Raw genomic sequence first — 16,772 nt, forward strand, 5'->3', positions numbered from 1 at the left:
AAACGTTATAATTTTCGAGATTATCATGAACTGGAACGCTGTTCTTCTTAATTTTACATCGCATTGGTGTTTTGATATATCCTGTATTGAAGAAACCTGGTAAAACTTAAGTTAGATTGTGAACAGCAATAGAGACGAAAAAGGGAAGAAATAAGACATTTGATTCTTGTTTATAAACTTTTGTAAAACTTAGAAGCAGAAAGATGGCGCTGTTCGTAAGGACAGAAATGAGAATAAAGACCATGACGCTGGTTTATTTAGACAATTCCTACTACATATCTAAAAAGGAATACAGTTAAAACTTGTGAAAGAAGTTTAACGAACCGCATACGAAGAAAATAGTCTATGTTTTGATATGTCAGTTATCTGTTAGCAGTACTTTGTTTGTTCATTTGTGTAACTTATAATCAGTTTCATAATTTATGTTTTAACATAGGACTCTGATCTTTTACAACTGATTTTCAACTGCGTTTAATTGTATTATATTTTTCACAGTGGCGAGATTCAAAGGGGGAGGGTTTTGATCACGTCAAGGTACTTTAACCTAGCTGCAATTTTTGCGCCTATTCCCATATTCGTTTTCATTTCTAGTTTACTTTTATACTACTAGAGGCAACTATTGCGCTTAACCTGTGTATATTTTTGTTCTGAGGCAAGCTGCAGCCTGCCCTATGACGTAAGGATCCCTCATCGTTCATTGAAGACCAATATGTGGCCTTGAATTGACATTTTTCATCTTGTTGGGGTTGTTATCTCCTTAACATATCCATCATATCCATTTTCATTGTATTTCTATATATATAGGACCAACATAAAAACATATGACATATATAAGTTTCTGGATAAACGAATTAAATATATTCTGGCAACCACAATCCAACGATACAAGAACACACACACAAACGAAACATACACACACACACACAGACACACAAACGAAGATATGGATATTTTACACGTTTAGGTAAATGTAAATGCTATAGTGAAAAACATTTCACCCATCGAACTGACACATAATTATCATATTTTTTGTTTGTTTAACTTTGTTAGTAGTTTCGTTAAAAGTACTTCCTTCATGTAACTCTCACTTGAATATTATTATTAAAATATCAACCTGCTGTAAAGTGGTCTTAAGACTCTGACAAATACACACAGATAAACTTCAAGGTATTTGAAGATAAATGTCTTGGTGATCAAAATATTTCCATTCTTACGATGAGAACAATACAACCTTTATAAATATATTAAATAAAACAAAAAACAAAAAAACAAAAAACAAAAAACAAAAAAAAAACAAAAAACAAAACAAAAAAAAACGAAATGGAAAAATAAAATTCCAAACTTGGCATTATTAGTACAAATGTATAGTTTTTTGTTTCGAGATAACTAGTAAGCGGTTTTCAATTACACCAACATACTTTTCAAACTACATTTTTGACGTAAACGAGTACGAGAGCCCTTATCTATACGTCGATAAAACGACCTCAAGTGTAATTACGAGTGACAGTAAGGAAGTTATAATATTGGCGAACAGTTATGGTGGAACAATGGAATCGTGTATTGTCCGTCAACTGTTGCTTTTAGTAGCTGTTATATACTCTACGGATGCATCTTTATCTCATAAAACTGGTATGAATTACAAACTTATCTGTCTACGTCTAGTTGAATAGCAAATATAATTTTATTTGAATAAAAAAAAACATTTGTTATGTAAATTTTATTATCATACGTCGTTCTCAGAACTATAAGCTAATGAGGAGTTCTTTCAAAAACACTTTAAAGGTAGTACCCATGCCTTTCGATTCATTCTTTTGAATTGAAATGAAGAGTCATCTAAGCTTGAAATTATACTCATTGAAGTTTCTACTTTCTGTTTGCATTTTATTAAGTTTCGGTGACAAGAGACAAGCTCGCTGTGGTATTTTTATAACATGTTTCACTGATCATTTTAAGTTTAGGAAACGTTTATTCATATTTGTCCACTGTATTAGACGCTTACCGTACCATTGCACCTGCTCCATGCTCCAGGTTTTAGTGGTCTCCGAGTTGCTCATTTGCTTTTGTTACTTTGTATGTATGATTTTAGTTACTTTGTGTTATTTGTTGTGTATGTCTGTTTTCCATGTCTGGTCTTTGTCCCTGGATTACATTCATTTACTTACCCTATAACCTTGGTTCCCTTGATTACTCTTTCAACAACTGGTCGGCATTTCAATGGGAACAAATTGTGATTTTCTGCTCGCTGACCTATTCCTTCACTCTTACGAGACTCTTTTAGCTCATGTATTATAAGATAGAAAGAAATATCTGTTCCATTAATCTCCGCTGTATAGATGACATTTTATCGTTAAACAATCTAATTTCGGAGAATTTTCACAGCGTATCTACCCCAAATAGAAAAAGAATACTATATTCACTATGGAGTCAACCTCAAATATTGCCATACACTTAGAGATCGATGGTAAAGAAAGATTAGTGACCAAACCTTATGACAAACGCAATGAAGTTTCATTTCGCACTGACAACTTTCCTTGGCAATATCCCTTAAGCACCTGCGTAAGAACTTTTCATATCACAACCCAAACGTTATGCCAGAACTTGCTGTAACTACACATACATTTGTACCGCGCTAGTCTTCTTAAAATAAGTCTTCTAGGGTTATATTGCTACAGGTCATCAATACGGAAGTTTTATGGTCGTCATTTTGAACTCGTAGATCTTATTTGTTCAACTTGTCATGTTTTACCTGTCCTCTATCGTCTGGAGTTGACTTTTTAGGAACAACTCGGTGGGTGTTTTAGAAAGTGCAGTGGAGTCCGAGTTGCTCATTTACTTTTGTTACTTGGCATGTATTACTTTGGTTATGTCATGTTTTTGCTATGTGCGCCTGTTTTCTATTTCTGACTTTTGTCCCTAAATTTCATTTTTTTTTATTTCCGCTGGAATCATGGTTCCATTAATTACTATTTTAAAATTACAGAAAACTTTGATGAAACCATTCGCACACATTATTGCATCAATCATTTCGGAATAAAGGATACACTTAACGCAAATCATAATTGACTGTTAACTTCCTTTCCGTCTATAGTTTCTAGGTTTAGATTTAAATTGCAAAACAAATTTTTCAGGTCCTTTATATCTTCTATTCATCAAATGTACATGCTTTCTAGTTAATTATTTAACAAGCTTTAGGTTAATGATCATGGATGTCGATGTCTCCAATGCTTCATAGTGTTTATATGAATGAATCCTGATTTGTGAATTGTTTATTTATCTTTATGGACAATAGTTTGTAATTCTAAAACTACTCTAGACGTCCATTGAAGAACATTGATTCAACAATTCTTTACTCAATAGTTTATTTTTCCTGGAACAGATTCCCGTCTCATATGCTGAATTGAACAGAATTGTGTTATTTCTTACGAGAAATCCCATAGTCATACCACCATTTTTGTTAATAACCAGTAATATCGACAGATTCTGACCATTGAATTTTGCAACAAACATTTGGCGAGAACGGTAACCTTCAAAGAATATAAAAAACGATGTTATGTAGTGAAAACTGTTCTGGACAAATTAAAAATCAACCCAAAATCACCCTGGTAACACAATTTGACAATATGCATGTACAAGTTGCGGTGCCGGGTTTAAATATTATCGGTTTGAACAATTTTATCTTTGGAGAGACGCGCTTATTTATAATGCAAACGTTATTCGCCACATTGTTAATGTATTTTAAAAGAATAATGACCTGGATGGTATCTTCCACAGTTTTGGCTAACATAACTTGGATAGATGCAAGAAGTAAATGCGGCAGAGATGGTGGACATCTAGTTAGTGACATCATTAATGTATCATGTAATGCTTTTAATCAGCCAAATGACAAGAAAGTTTGGATACAAGAACATAAAACTGCATCATGGATTCTGTCAAAAGGTAAGAAAAATTTTAAATATAAACATACGTTGAAATAAAGTACAGAATTATCAATACTACAATACATAAATTTGGGTAAAATAATTCCTACATTATTGTCGTTACCTATTAAAGAGAAATTCAGAATATTATTTTAAATCAATAAAGCTTAATGATAGAAACAAGAAGTAGGTCCAGAATTTCATGTTAGGGGACGTGGATAAAATTAAATGCCGAGCGAAGCAAAACAAAAAAAATAAAATCTCTTGAGGGGCAGGGGGATGGGTACGCCCATCTATAGTCGTTAATTTTTGAATATATTTAGCACTGTAGAGCCGTTACTTTCTGTTACGTTTGTTGTGATATGTATCGTTTATTTGTTCCTCTATATATCCTACATAACAACACCTACATGAGCTGTCCTGTACTTCCATACATCGTGTACTAAGTTGCGGTCCTATACCAACCCTACGAGCAGAAATGACCAGGCCAGCGAAAGCTATATCTTAATATAGCTTAGTTGGTCGAATGGTTTAGGGCGCTGGACTTTGTGCGGGCGGTGTTGCTATAGATGTCACAGCGTTACAAGTTCAAGTACCGTGGTGGGAACGATAAAACATTTCCTTCGTTGGGGATTTTTCAGACCAATACATCTAATAACATTGATTGAATCATGATTTTACGCCTAAAGTCACTTATATATTCAATCAGATTGGAAGGCAATTATATGTTTTATTGATTTTATTCATTTAGGATGCTATCATATAGAAGGTAGCAATCAATATCATTCACAATCCCTAGAAGAATGCTTGTTTCGATGCAAGACTCAAAATATTGGTTTCAATAACTCTGTAAGTATCACAAATACTAATCAACTGTAGAACACAAAAATAAATTCCTTTTTATGACATAAGAAAAACATCTAAAGAGAATAAAATTGTAAAAGCAGTAATTTGCTGAAATAAGAACTTTATATATAATACTTATAATGTGGTGTTTTTTGCACCTTTTTACCTTCTTTAATAAACTTTACATTCCATTGATGAATACACAATGACTTAAAAAAAAGTGAAAATAAATAACAGGATAGCCTTTAAATATCTGGTTTCCTTTTAAATATGTTATTTACCATTTCCTTTCCATGAAAGACAACACAGTGCTTTTGTCTCGAGAAAATACCACAGACGGTTGCAGCTAACAGTGCATGCAAAAGTTCTGATCAACATTATTTTGTTTACACAGTTACAGGTTTGAAACAATATTTTACTACAAATATTGAATCCAATGAAGGTATAGTTTATACAAACGATGGCATTCGTCCAACAATATAAAGCATACAAACACTGCTAAACAAAATTGATATATAAGAATGGGAGTAAAAAAATCATACATGAAATATTTACTTGTTACTAAAGAAGCGTTTACTCCCTAGTGAATTGGTCAACGAAACAGATTCGAAATTCCTTAAACGCACTGCTATCGTTAGTTGAAGGCAAATAAAAATCATGGTAAGCAAGAGTCAAGCGAAAGACAGAAAAAAAACATGTTAAAAATAAACAAAAACAAAAACAAAACAAAAGCATTTGACTACACTAGCTAATCATAGCGAGATCATTGAGGACATTGACTTCGTAACTTATATATATTTTCATTTTTCCAAATAACATAATATTAGTTTTTATGCATTTGATTTCAAAAATAAAATTTTAAACAATCGATTCCATACGCATTCTTTCAATTTGGTACTTTTTCGTTTTCAAATCATTCAGACATACAGTGAGTTGGGTACACTCAATTCTAAATAGCGGAAGAGTGCTTTAACGAAAGTTAACATGTGTTAGTAAAAAAAAAGTACAAGAAAGACCCTAGACTAAAAAAGAAAGTATATTCAGTGGAACTAAGAATATCCAGATAAAATTCAGACACTGTCTACTGTAGAGGGGATTCAATGTGTAGAAAATATTACCGAACGTCGGATTATATATTCTATGTTTTGACGTAATAATAGCCCTCTCTGATTTTAATCTGTATTTTTGAGGATCCAATACATTCAAATCTCATAAAATAAACCAAACTAAAAACCATTCTCTTAATTTCAAACATTATTTGTGAACAATCAAGTCTGTCTTAACGATCATTTTTAATCAGCAATAATCTGTCTTATGGACTATGTTTCTAGAAAAGCAGAGAACGCTTACCCTAACAGTGCACCTGGTCAATGCTACCGGTTTTTAGTGGAGTCAGAGTTGCTCATTTGCTTTTTTTACTTTGTATGTATGATTTAAGTTACTTCATGTTTTTTGTTGTGTATGTCTGTTTTCCATGTCTGGTCTTTGTCCCTGGATTACATTCTTTTGATTACCGCTATAACCTTGGTTCCCTTAATTACTCTTTAAAATGTTCCTATGTAATGCATTCTATACGTTATTAACCTGTTTATAAAGAGCACATGTCTCAGTTGTCAATGACTTTGCTCTCTTTTGAATGCCATTATAGACAAATATTACTGTATTGTTCATGATCTTGTGCAACAATCGAATGATATACTTAATAAAGAGTGGATAAATCCTATTCTCCAAGTTTTTAGTGGATTTCGAGTTGCTCATTTACCTTTGTTACTTTGTATGTATGATTTTAGTTACTTTATGTTCTTTGTTGTGTATGTCTGTTTTCCATGCCTGGTCTATGTCCCTGGATTACATTCTTTTGATTACCACTATAAGCTTGGTTCCCTTGATTACTCTTTCTTAACTATGTTTAAAGCTATTTCATTTCCTAATTGAATCAAAAAAACGTTACGAAGTGAATGTAGGTTGCAATATCTTATTAACTGATACTTGTCATTTCATATTCTAAACATTGTTGAGGTTTGGGACTTTTTTTCAGAAGTGAAAGTTTTTTATGATGAACGAAAGTGGATCAACACTCATTGTCTAGGTATTTACATTGAATGCACACCAACGGGAGCAAAATTCATTCCAGACGATTGCGACACTTCTCATAAAATACCATGTGGTAATTCAATTTTGTGATTCTTATAAAAAACGATACCTGAGATAAATAATTTTTAAAATGATGTTCATTTCATGTTCTAAAATATAGGTTAAACCGATATATTTTTGTCAGTATGATAAATGACAAATAACAACCACTTCTAACGAATAAGTTGTAGAGGGAAATCAAGAAATCCCGCATAAGAACGTGGATAAAAAGACACAACGACCAGACAAAGTACGTAGTAAAAATAGAACATAGTAAATGACAACATTCAGATGCACACAAATAGAAAACAGTACAACAGTAAGCTGGATGCATAGACTAGGAAAACAGGGATGTTCTATTCGTTTTAGCTCTCCTTGCCTTAGGCCAGTTGCGTTATTATCTACGCTTGGCGAAGGTCGCATTCGTGGTTGACGTTACAATGTTCTCCACATATCCCCTCACTTCAACAGTCTGACAGAATTCAATGAAGGTGTTTGAGTTTTTGCCCTTAGTAGTCGAATTTTGCTTTATTTATATCATCTTCAACAATGCTCCCCTCAGAAACCACAAGACGTGGGTCAATGAAAGTTAGTTTGATTGTTTTGTTGGGTACTACTGCAAACAAAAAGACTTAAGATGTTTTATCCGTAAAAAAACAAAAAACAAAAAAAAAAAACATGGTTTATGTTACTCAGGATAACAAAGGCATTAGACAGATTTTTATTGCATATATTTTCAAACCGATTATGTAAATCCAAATTCTAACTAGATAAAAGTTTTCAGCCTGATGAGATCTATCAATTGCCGTATTTTCATGAAATTCTAATGACCCATGTAGGACTTATCTTCCTTTATGGACGTATTTTGATCATTTTTAATTATATTACATTAAAACATCTTAGAAATTACACGACAGGATCCATAAAAGTTGGTATTGAAGTTTTTAAATGGTATTCTAAACGATATAAACGTTTGAATTTTTGATTTCCGAAACAACTTGGCAACCGTTTCTAATATGTAGAAACTCGGGGTCAGATAGTAGTTTTTGGCATATATCTTCAGAACTGTTAGATTTAGCCACTTTTCTGACTGAAGTAAAAAAATGTTTAGCAAGATACATCTAAGATATATCTGTGGCCAAATGTTAATCAAAATGGGTAGCCCATGTTGTTGAAAATGCCTTTTGTGTAGTTTTTTGTTGTTTGTATAAACTACTATCAACATGTTCAGCGATCGACTTGTCGTAAAAGCATGATATTTTTACACAACAAATTAAATGTAATTTCATTATGTTAATGCACGGGTATTCTTCAGGGTACATCTAGAATAGTTTACATTATCAAAATTCCATTGCATAAAACATAAAAGTACCTACATATTTTCCCACACATTAATACTGCAATTCTTTTCTACTATTTTATTTTAAGGAAATGCTTCTAATTTTTGAACATTTTATTTCGTTTAACCTATTCAAATCTAAATTATGTAATTTATTGTGTAAACCAATCGTTGAAACTGACCCCACGATACTAAGCCAATTTATACAAAATAATTTGGTTTGCAAAAAGAGTATCAAACAACCAAAAGCGTGTTTCTGGTTCCCTTGATTACTCTTTCACATGATAATTTATTTTAAATTATTTTTGTATACTTTAAGGAAATATGAGTAATGGCACTCACAAAGCAGCAGAGTGGAAATGTACAGGTAGCAGCTTTCCACAAAATTCATTATGCAAACAGTTACCGAATGGTTCAAAAGTTTGGACAACTATGAAACGAATTTGGCACATTCCATTTAATTCGTATAGTAAGTTTATAAAAACAAATAACACATTGTTATATAATATCTATTTAAAAAATACGAAATATATATAACAAATTGACAGGATAAAAACGAGCTCAAAACGATGAATTTAGAATAGGCTTTATAATATAAGCGTAAAGTGATTCAAAATTTGTGAATTCCAGCTTTCAGAAGAAAACATTACATCTTACATGTCCATAACTGCTATAGGGGTCTAGGAGGATGTGGGGGTTCGTTGGTTCCAGCTTGGCCAAGTCACGCTAAAGGCGTAATGGTAAGGGAAAACTATTGACCAAACTTTACGACAAACGGGATGAATTTTTATTCAGAATTGTCAACTTTCCTTGTGACAACATCCCTTCAGCACATGCGTATGGAGTATTCATATCGCAACTCATACGTTATGCCTGAGCTTGCCGAAACTACGCAGACTTTTGTATCGGGCTATAATTCTAACAAGTAGGCTCCTGAAACAGGGTTATATTGCTACAAGATTTTTATGGTCGTCATCATGAACTCGTGGATCGTAAAACATTTTGCGCCATAAAAACTGATTTGTTCACCTTCTCATAGTTTTCCTTTCCTCTTTCGTCTACCCCGGACTTTTCATGAAACCTCGGTTGGTGTTTCTAGAAAAGCAGAGGATGCTTACCCTACCGGTGCACCTGGTCCATGCTCCCAGTGTTTAGTTGAGTCCGAGTTGCTCATTTTCTTTTGTTACCTTGTATTTATGATTTTAGTTACTTCATGTTCTTTGTTGTGTATGTCTGTTTTCCACGCAGGTGTGTTAAGGAGAAAAGTCATACATTGTCATATTTTCATCAACGTAAAGGAGCGACTTTTAAACTCATGTTAATACGTGAAATTTCGTCGATGTTTATATTTGAAGTATACAAGTGCATAAAATGAAACTTTCCAAAAGACAAAAAGATCAACAAAATGTCAAAATGTGCAATAAAAATGAGTCACGTGGTCGGTTAATCAAGACTGGGTCGGACCACATAAATGTCAAAAGTGCAGTGGGAAGATGACAAATTTATATATCCAAATTTTAATGGTAGGTCAATGAATAGGTATCCTTTTCAAAAAAGTGTTGCGGGAAGTCTGAAAAATCTACATGGAAGTTAAAAAATGGCTCGTATCTTGCATGAGATGAGATATTTTGGCGATTTCTTGTATTTTAACGAATATTAAAACAAAACGCTACCGATAGTTAACTTTCCGCAGCAGTTTTCTGGTAAAATGAAATACGCTCTTTGAAATGAATTGTAAATCAGGTAAATCGACATAGCGCATGCACTGCACTTTTGCATTTTCTAAACCATACCGTTTTTCACATAGAACTTGAACTTTGAAACAAAGGAACCAGTGACCTCAGATACGTTGACATGTAAGGGATACGTGTGAACAACCGATTTAGTTGCCAACGCAGACTACGATTTATAATATAACTTGCAGAAAAGTTGATAATTATGTTTAAGATGTCTCCTTTTCCTGCTTAACAAAACATGGTTACCCTCCCCCTTTTGTATAGTATCGTAGAAAATATACCATATCCAACAATTTCGTCGCAATATTTCTTTACATCAGAAATTTGGTACAGTATCTAAACCGATCCGTGCAACAAAAAATGCGATTGGTCACTGATCATCGATCAGTTTCCGGTCAGCCATCGATCCGTCAAACCGATCCATTTCACTGGTGATCGCACCACGTGACCACAGAGCGGTCAATGTATTTTACGGTTTTTGTTGTTTTTACACATATTTTTTTAATGTTATATGTTTTAACATCACTTTATACTTTTACTTTACATTTCTTTTATTTAAAACAAATCTTAAGTCATCTTACATAACAAAACTGCGATCATATCGGTCACCGGTCATCGGTCATCGATCCGTCAGCGATCAATCAGTCAACGGTCATCGATCCGCCAAATCGTTGAATGGATCGGTTCAAGGACTGTATGACTTGTCAAACTCCGTAATCTACATAAATAAATACAGAAAGTTTGTAAAATAACCAAGAATGTAGCGGCTTACTATTTGGTGTAAATGTGATATCTTTAAGACATAGCAAGAGTGTATATGTACAATTTGAACTCTCTAAAGTATTTGTTTTATAAGGAACATGAGGTATCATCATAGATACTTAAAATTGATGAAAAATCTATACCAAATAAGACGAGACAACACGGTGGTGTTTTTGCTCCATACATAAATACAATATTTTAATGATAGTGATTTTGACATAGGCCCCCCTCCCCCCCACTCACATATGCAAATACACTTCACCATACTGGCGAATTAAGTATCATCATTCAAGGAATATATGTATATAACAGTTACTTTAAAAGTGTACATACAGAACCTGAACCGATCCGTGCAACACAAATTGCGATCGGTCATTCGATCACCGATTACTTTCCGATCAGTCATCAATTCGTCCAACCAATCTATAAAACCGGTAATCGCCTCACCTGACCACAGAGCGGTCAATATATTTTACGGTTTCCGCTGTTTCTTTGTCACTTTTACAAATATTTACATAATGAAATAAATTTGAACATTAATTAATACTTTTATATTACATTTGTTTCATTTTTAACAAATAATTCGTTATTTTACATAACAAAACTGCGATCAGATCGGTCACCGGTCATCGGTTATCGATCTGTCAGTGATCAATCAGTCAACGGTCATCGATCCGTCAAACCGTTGCGTGGATAGGTTCAGGGACTGTTACAAACTTTATTCAGCTTTATATATGTCGGTACATCACTACATGTATATTTGTTTAAATATGCTTGGTCTAAGTGTTGATACATGTACATGTATTTTCATGCATTAATTCAATGCTATTCTCTATATAATATGGCTATGTACATACTTAAAAGTCCGTTTTGTAGTTCATAGTTTACACATACATGTATAATTAACAGGAAGGGTAATGCTTCTTCAAATTTTCCTCGTTTTCAACTTTTGTTCTGATTAATATTGCAATAGAAAAGGTATGATCTGTTTTAATGAATGAACGCATTTTGAACAAGTACTGCAAACAAAATCCATTTGCACAATGAGAACCGACTTTTGAACGTGTTATAGAACGTGTTATAGCTTTCCTTTCATATTCCGTCTACGCCGTACTTTATTTCATTTAATGACTTCGGTGGATGTTCCTAGAAAAGCAGAGGACGCTTACTCTATCGGTATACCTGGTAAATAATCCCAGTTTTTAGTAGAGTACGCATTGCATATATATTTTTGTCCCTTTATTTTATGTTCCTTGTTGTGTATATCTGTTGTCCATGTCTGGTCTTTTTCCTTGGATTACTTTCTTTTAATTTCCCTAGAATTTTGGTTCTTTTAATTATCATTTCTATTGAATACGGCAAGACTGTTCTGAATGTAACAGAAATTATATCTGCTATTGTTCTAGTGATAAGTGTATAACCAAATGAAAAACTGACAAATAGATATGACTGAATTCAATTGATACCGAAAATTGTAAAAAACTCAAAATATATATAATACTTTTGAAATAACGTATTTCCTTCTAAACAAACTTTCACATAACATATTATTTACATCAAAAGTAACAGTAAAAGGACGCAACCTACGGTATTTAAATATCTATGAATAATGTATGTAACTTTGTTGATGTCTTAATGTATATTAAACTGGCCGATTCTGAAGGACAAAAAGTAGGACAATATTACCTAGAAGCTGTTTAAATAGAAATATAGGGGTAAAATCAGTGGTAGAAACAATAAAATATTTACAAGCTTAATTGAGCTTACAGTTTACCGTCGTAACTACATGTGTATTCCCTTAGTAAGTATATTTACTTGTGGAAACCAACTAAAGGTACATAGTATATTATTGTTGACATATTTTAGTTTGATTGACGGTTTTAAGAGCCTAAAGCATTAAACAAAAGAAAGCAACCACTATTTTCACTGTTTCTGTGTTATAACATTTAGCTGAAATAAACGAATTAAAGGATTTTACCATGTGCTTTTTATGTTTGTTTTCAGATCAGATTATTGCATCTGCAGTAATAAACTGTTCATATGTTCAGTGTAGTTATAACGATGTAAAGACAAAACTTATATCAAGAAACTGTGATGAACATTTTGATGGATATGCATGTACATTACCTTCAGTTGATGTGAATAAAGTTGGTATGTTTAAACGTATTGTAAGGAATAGTACAGAGGAATGCTGTCAACCAACAACGGACAATATATATATATATATATATATATATATATATATATATATATATATATATATATATATATATATATATATATATATATAAATCCTTTAAAACTGCAGAAGTAGATTTTGAACTTGGAATTGTTAAAAAAAAGTCTTATTTAAGGTATGCATTGTTTATGAACATAAACCCAACGTGGAATGAATTACAACAATAAACCAGATCCTACAGTTTTTAAATATTCTTTACAAATGCAAATTTTATTGAACATGGTTTGTTTTTAATTAAGAAGGAAAATTTATAAACTATGTTAACAAACGTAATTTAACTTCGATTTATTAAGAGAAACATAAAGACATTAAAAAAAAAGCAATTTATCTTTTTCCATGTTTCACACATATATGGATATTAACATATTTAAACAGTTTTGTCGAAATGAAATTTATATCGAGAACACAAAAACATGATTTAAATAATAGGCAGAATATGATAACTAATATTTTCATACTAAAAAACGCATGGTTGCACTAGAAGTTATTGTAAGATATATCAATGACTTTCCAAAAACATTCGAACAATGAAATAACTGTACATGATTTATATGTGTCAAGTGCAATAGCGTATTTTCTTCTTCTAAATGAGTCTTCATTTTAAAATATTAATGATGCTGGTTAATTAATTAATAAGATATATATTTGTATTACAGAAATTATGAAATCATACTCAACAAAAACACGTTCAACGACACGAAAGGTGACAGTTCATGTTTGGAAATCCACGAGTAGTTTTCAAACGACAGTTAAACGTGTATCGCCATTGATTTCTTCTACAAAAACATGGAGTATCACAAGTGACATAATAAGTACGACGAGAAATCGGTTATCGTCCTATGTATCGATTGCAACAAAAACTACGCATTCTGTAACAAGTAGAACAACTTCAACCATATTTAGAGACTATCAAAACGATAACAAAGGTAATTTAACGGACTATTTTTAATACTTCAATCAGAGTATATGATTTTTTATTCAATACTCAATTTGATCATAAAAGACGCCAAATGTTAACAAACACACGTTCAAACGAATCGTACACGTTTCAATTATTCGTTCTGCACAAGCATCACAGGCAATCAGCTGATATTCGCTTTTAATTAAAATAAATATTCTTTTGTTTCAGGATTTATTGCAGGTATTTCTATAACGATGATATGTATCTGCATTATTATTTGTGGAGTTATAGTTTTTCTAAGGTAAATGTCTTTAATATCGCTTGTTCTTTGTATATATATGTATACCTTGAAGTGAAAGCTAATTCATATTTGTTTTAAAGAGTAATCAAGGGAACCAAGGTTATAGCGGTAATCACAAGAATGTAATCCAGGGACAAAGACCAACTGACGTACACCTCCTGAAACGTGTAACATTCCCTTTTCAGCGTGCTTCGAGTGCTTCGTATGCGTGTGCCTTTCGTGTGCGCACTTCGTGCTTCATTCTTTGTGTATTGTGCAACGTTCTTCGTGCAACGGTTCTGTATTCTGATTGGATGATAAAATTAGCTCCTACGGTAGATCAATTTTATGGAATATCGTGGTAATTTCGTTTTCTTTGCCAAAATCACTGTAACGTTCCTTTTTAATGGAAAAAAAAATATTCAGGAATCAATGTCATGTAGGAAATAATCGGTTTCAAACAATCGTACATTATTTGTACATATAATGGAATATTGCCAAAATTTGAAGGGCCTTCCGAAATGGTCGGGGAAAAGTTTCTCAAATTATAATAGCTTTTTGTTTCTCATTTGAGAATACAATTGAGTATTTTTACCCCAGTTTTATGAAAATTCAATATGTTCATACTCTCAGACCAGTGAAAAGGATCTCACAATGTACCATTTATAATAAATGGGCATTTTTCATATCAGTAATTGAATAGGTTCTCTTTTAGAAAAATAAGATGGTATCGCATTAGTTAAAAAAGCTAAATTATTTCAAGCAAAATACAGCACTTTTTACCAATACTTAATGAAATTTTGGTAGTTTTATTCTCCTTGGACAAAAGAAAATTTGTTCCCAATGAACCACATATTACAAATATGGATATTTTTCACATTGTTTCATATAAATATTTTTTTTTCATATTCAGAGCAATAAGATGGTATTGCATGAGTGAGTGAAAAAATACTGTATCATCTACGAATTGAGTGTATATTATCCCAATTTAATGAAATTTTAATATGTTCATACTCCCAGTCTAGTCCAAATGTTTTTGCAATGTACCATATATAATAAAAATAGACACTTTTCATATCAATATTGTAATATTTTCTTTTTTAGACAAATAAGATGGTATCCCATTAGTTAAAATAGCTGAATTATTTCAAAAAAGTGCTTTTTACCAATACTTCATGAAATTTTGATATCTTTATTCTCCTGGGACAAGGACAATGTGTTCAACTTTATCAACTAATTTTTTTTAGAATTTTTCTTCAATTTTAAGAACTTTTATATTTTCATACTTCCAGACCTATGACAATGTATTCGCAATGTACGATGTATAACGAAAATTAACGTGATTTGATATCAAAACATTTATATACAATTAAAAATCGTGTATATCGAATGTGTTTATTAAAGCATAATTCGCATTAATGTACAATTACATGTAAGATGTTAACAATCAACAAAAATACGACGAAAACGTTCACTGTATATCATTCATTATTATAAGTTTCGTCTTGTAAGTTTGATTTCGAAATATACAAATTACTTTAAAATTACAAAAGAAGAAAACTTACGGAGGCGACGATCATTAGTTTATCGTGCTTCGTGCAACGTGTTTCGTGTATCGTGTGCGAGGTTCGTGGGATCGTGTTCCGTGTTTTGTGAGATCGTGTATTTTATTTCGTGCGCTTCGTGTGCGTAGGATTGGGAACGTTGTAGGTTTCAGGAGTATATTGCAAAGCAGCTATAAAGTACATTGCTGCCTTTGATTGAAAAATCATCTTGAAAAATTTCACTGGCAAATAATTTTTTACATGATATATTATAACAGTTTTTTGCAACTAAAATGATATGCGTTTTATTGATAAAGGAATTAAATTGTAGACGGAAAATGGTTGCCAAAAATATCAAGAGACCATGTCAAAATATCGAGTACACATACAATAACACAGGCATCAACTCAATGAATCAAAAACACAATGGAACGTATGGGATATCAGACAGTGTTGAAGATGAAAGGTATGCTTTAGAGAAAGATGTACATTCGTCTTTACAACAGTATGCTATTGTGAATAAGAAACATAAACATGAAGAGACAAGCAACATAGACAATGACATCTGTGTTTGTGCAGCTGACGACGATGAATATAACACACTTAACCAAGTTTTTGAGACTAAGAATAGAAGTTCTGACATAAAAGTATATGATACAATGTTGGGTGTAAGGAAAGATAATGATTCGACTTACAGTATTGCAGCACTCAATGAGTGTAAAAAGAAAGTGCATGCCGATACATATGAAATGAACAACATGTCATAATTAAAGAAATTATGTCATTCAATTATTGGTGCATACTTAAAGCAATTTAAATTTCATTGTTATACATAATTGTACCTTTGCAATTTTTGTACAGAGTAATTACTGCGAGCAATTTGGATATATTAACGTACAGGTAGCTCGATATTTAACATATATCATTGTAAATATTCATTTCCAAAAAACAAAAACAAACGAAAGGTCAGCGCTGGAATTTTTCAAATACGTCAAAATCGAATCACATAATCTAAACATGACCACGCAGACAAACTACATACACAATGTAGTGAATCGATACCAAAAGATTACAC

The 16,772-nt window shown here is 32.2% G+C and overlaps 1 protein-coding gene across 3 annotated transcripts; it reads left to right on the plus strand.

Annotated features, from left to right (window-relative positions):
- The first annotated feature begins 1,470 nt into the window (after positions 1–1,470).
- LOC148598929 (uncharacterized) lies at positions 1,471–16,520 on the plus strand. 3 transcript variants are annotated; one of them, XM_088561430.1, is made up of 10 exons: positions 1,471–1,629; positions 3,772–3,936; positions 4,669–4,766; positions 5,064–5,163; positions 6,802–6,852; positions 8,555–8,704; positions 12,738–12,884; positions 13,629–13,898; positions 14,102–14,174; positions 16,029–16,520. In XM_088561430.1, exons 1-10 carry the CDS (start codon positions 1,548–1,550, stop codon positions 16,462–16,464), a joined length of 1,572 nt encoding a protein of 523 aa, XP_088417556.1. In that variant the 5' UTR covers positions 1,471–1,547; the 3' UTR covers positions 16,465–16,520. The 3 variants fall into 3 exon arrangements, with proteins under 3 accessions (XP_088417556.1, XP_088417554.1, XP_088417555.1); XM_088561428.1 differs by having other exon boundaries at positions 1,472–1,629; positions 6,802–6,930; XM_088561429.1 differs by having other exon boundaries at positions 1,501–1,629; positions 3,743–3,936; positions 6,802–6,930.
- Positions 16,521–16,772: the final 252 nt, after the last annotated feature.

This window comes from Perna viridis, chromosome 14 (assembly GCF_037379345.1).
Source record: "Perna viridis isolate PV_CMFRI_1.1 ecotype Kerala chromosome 14, ASM3737934v1, whole genome shotgun sequence".
In the NCBI taxonomy this organism is placed as follows: Eukaryota; Metazoa; Mollusca; class Bivalvia; order Mytilida; family Mytilidae; genus Perna; species Perna viridis.

What these genes read in the sequence shown, in the direction of transcription:
- LOC148598929 (XM_088561428.1), top strand. Translation starts at nt 1,548, where the DNA reads ATGGAATCGTGTATTGTCCGTCAACTGTTGCTTTTAGTAGCTGTTATA. An exon ending in AGTTGATGTGAATAAAGTTG is followed by an intron (nt 12,885 to 13,628) that starts GTATGTTTAAAC and finishes TTTGTATTACAG; the next exon opens with AAATTATGAAATCATACTCA. An exon ending in CTATCAAAACGATAACAAAG is followed by an intron (nt 13,899 to 14,101) that starts GTAATTTAACGG and finishes CTTTTGTTTCAG; the next exon opens with GATTTATTGCAGGTATTTCT.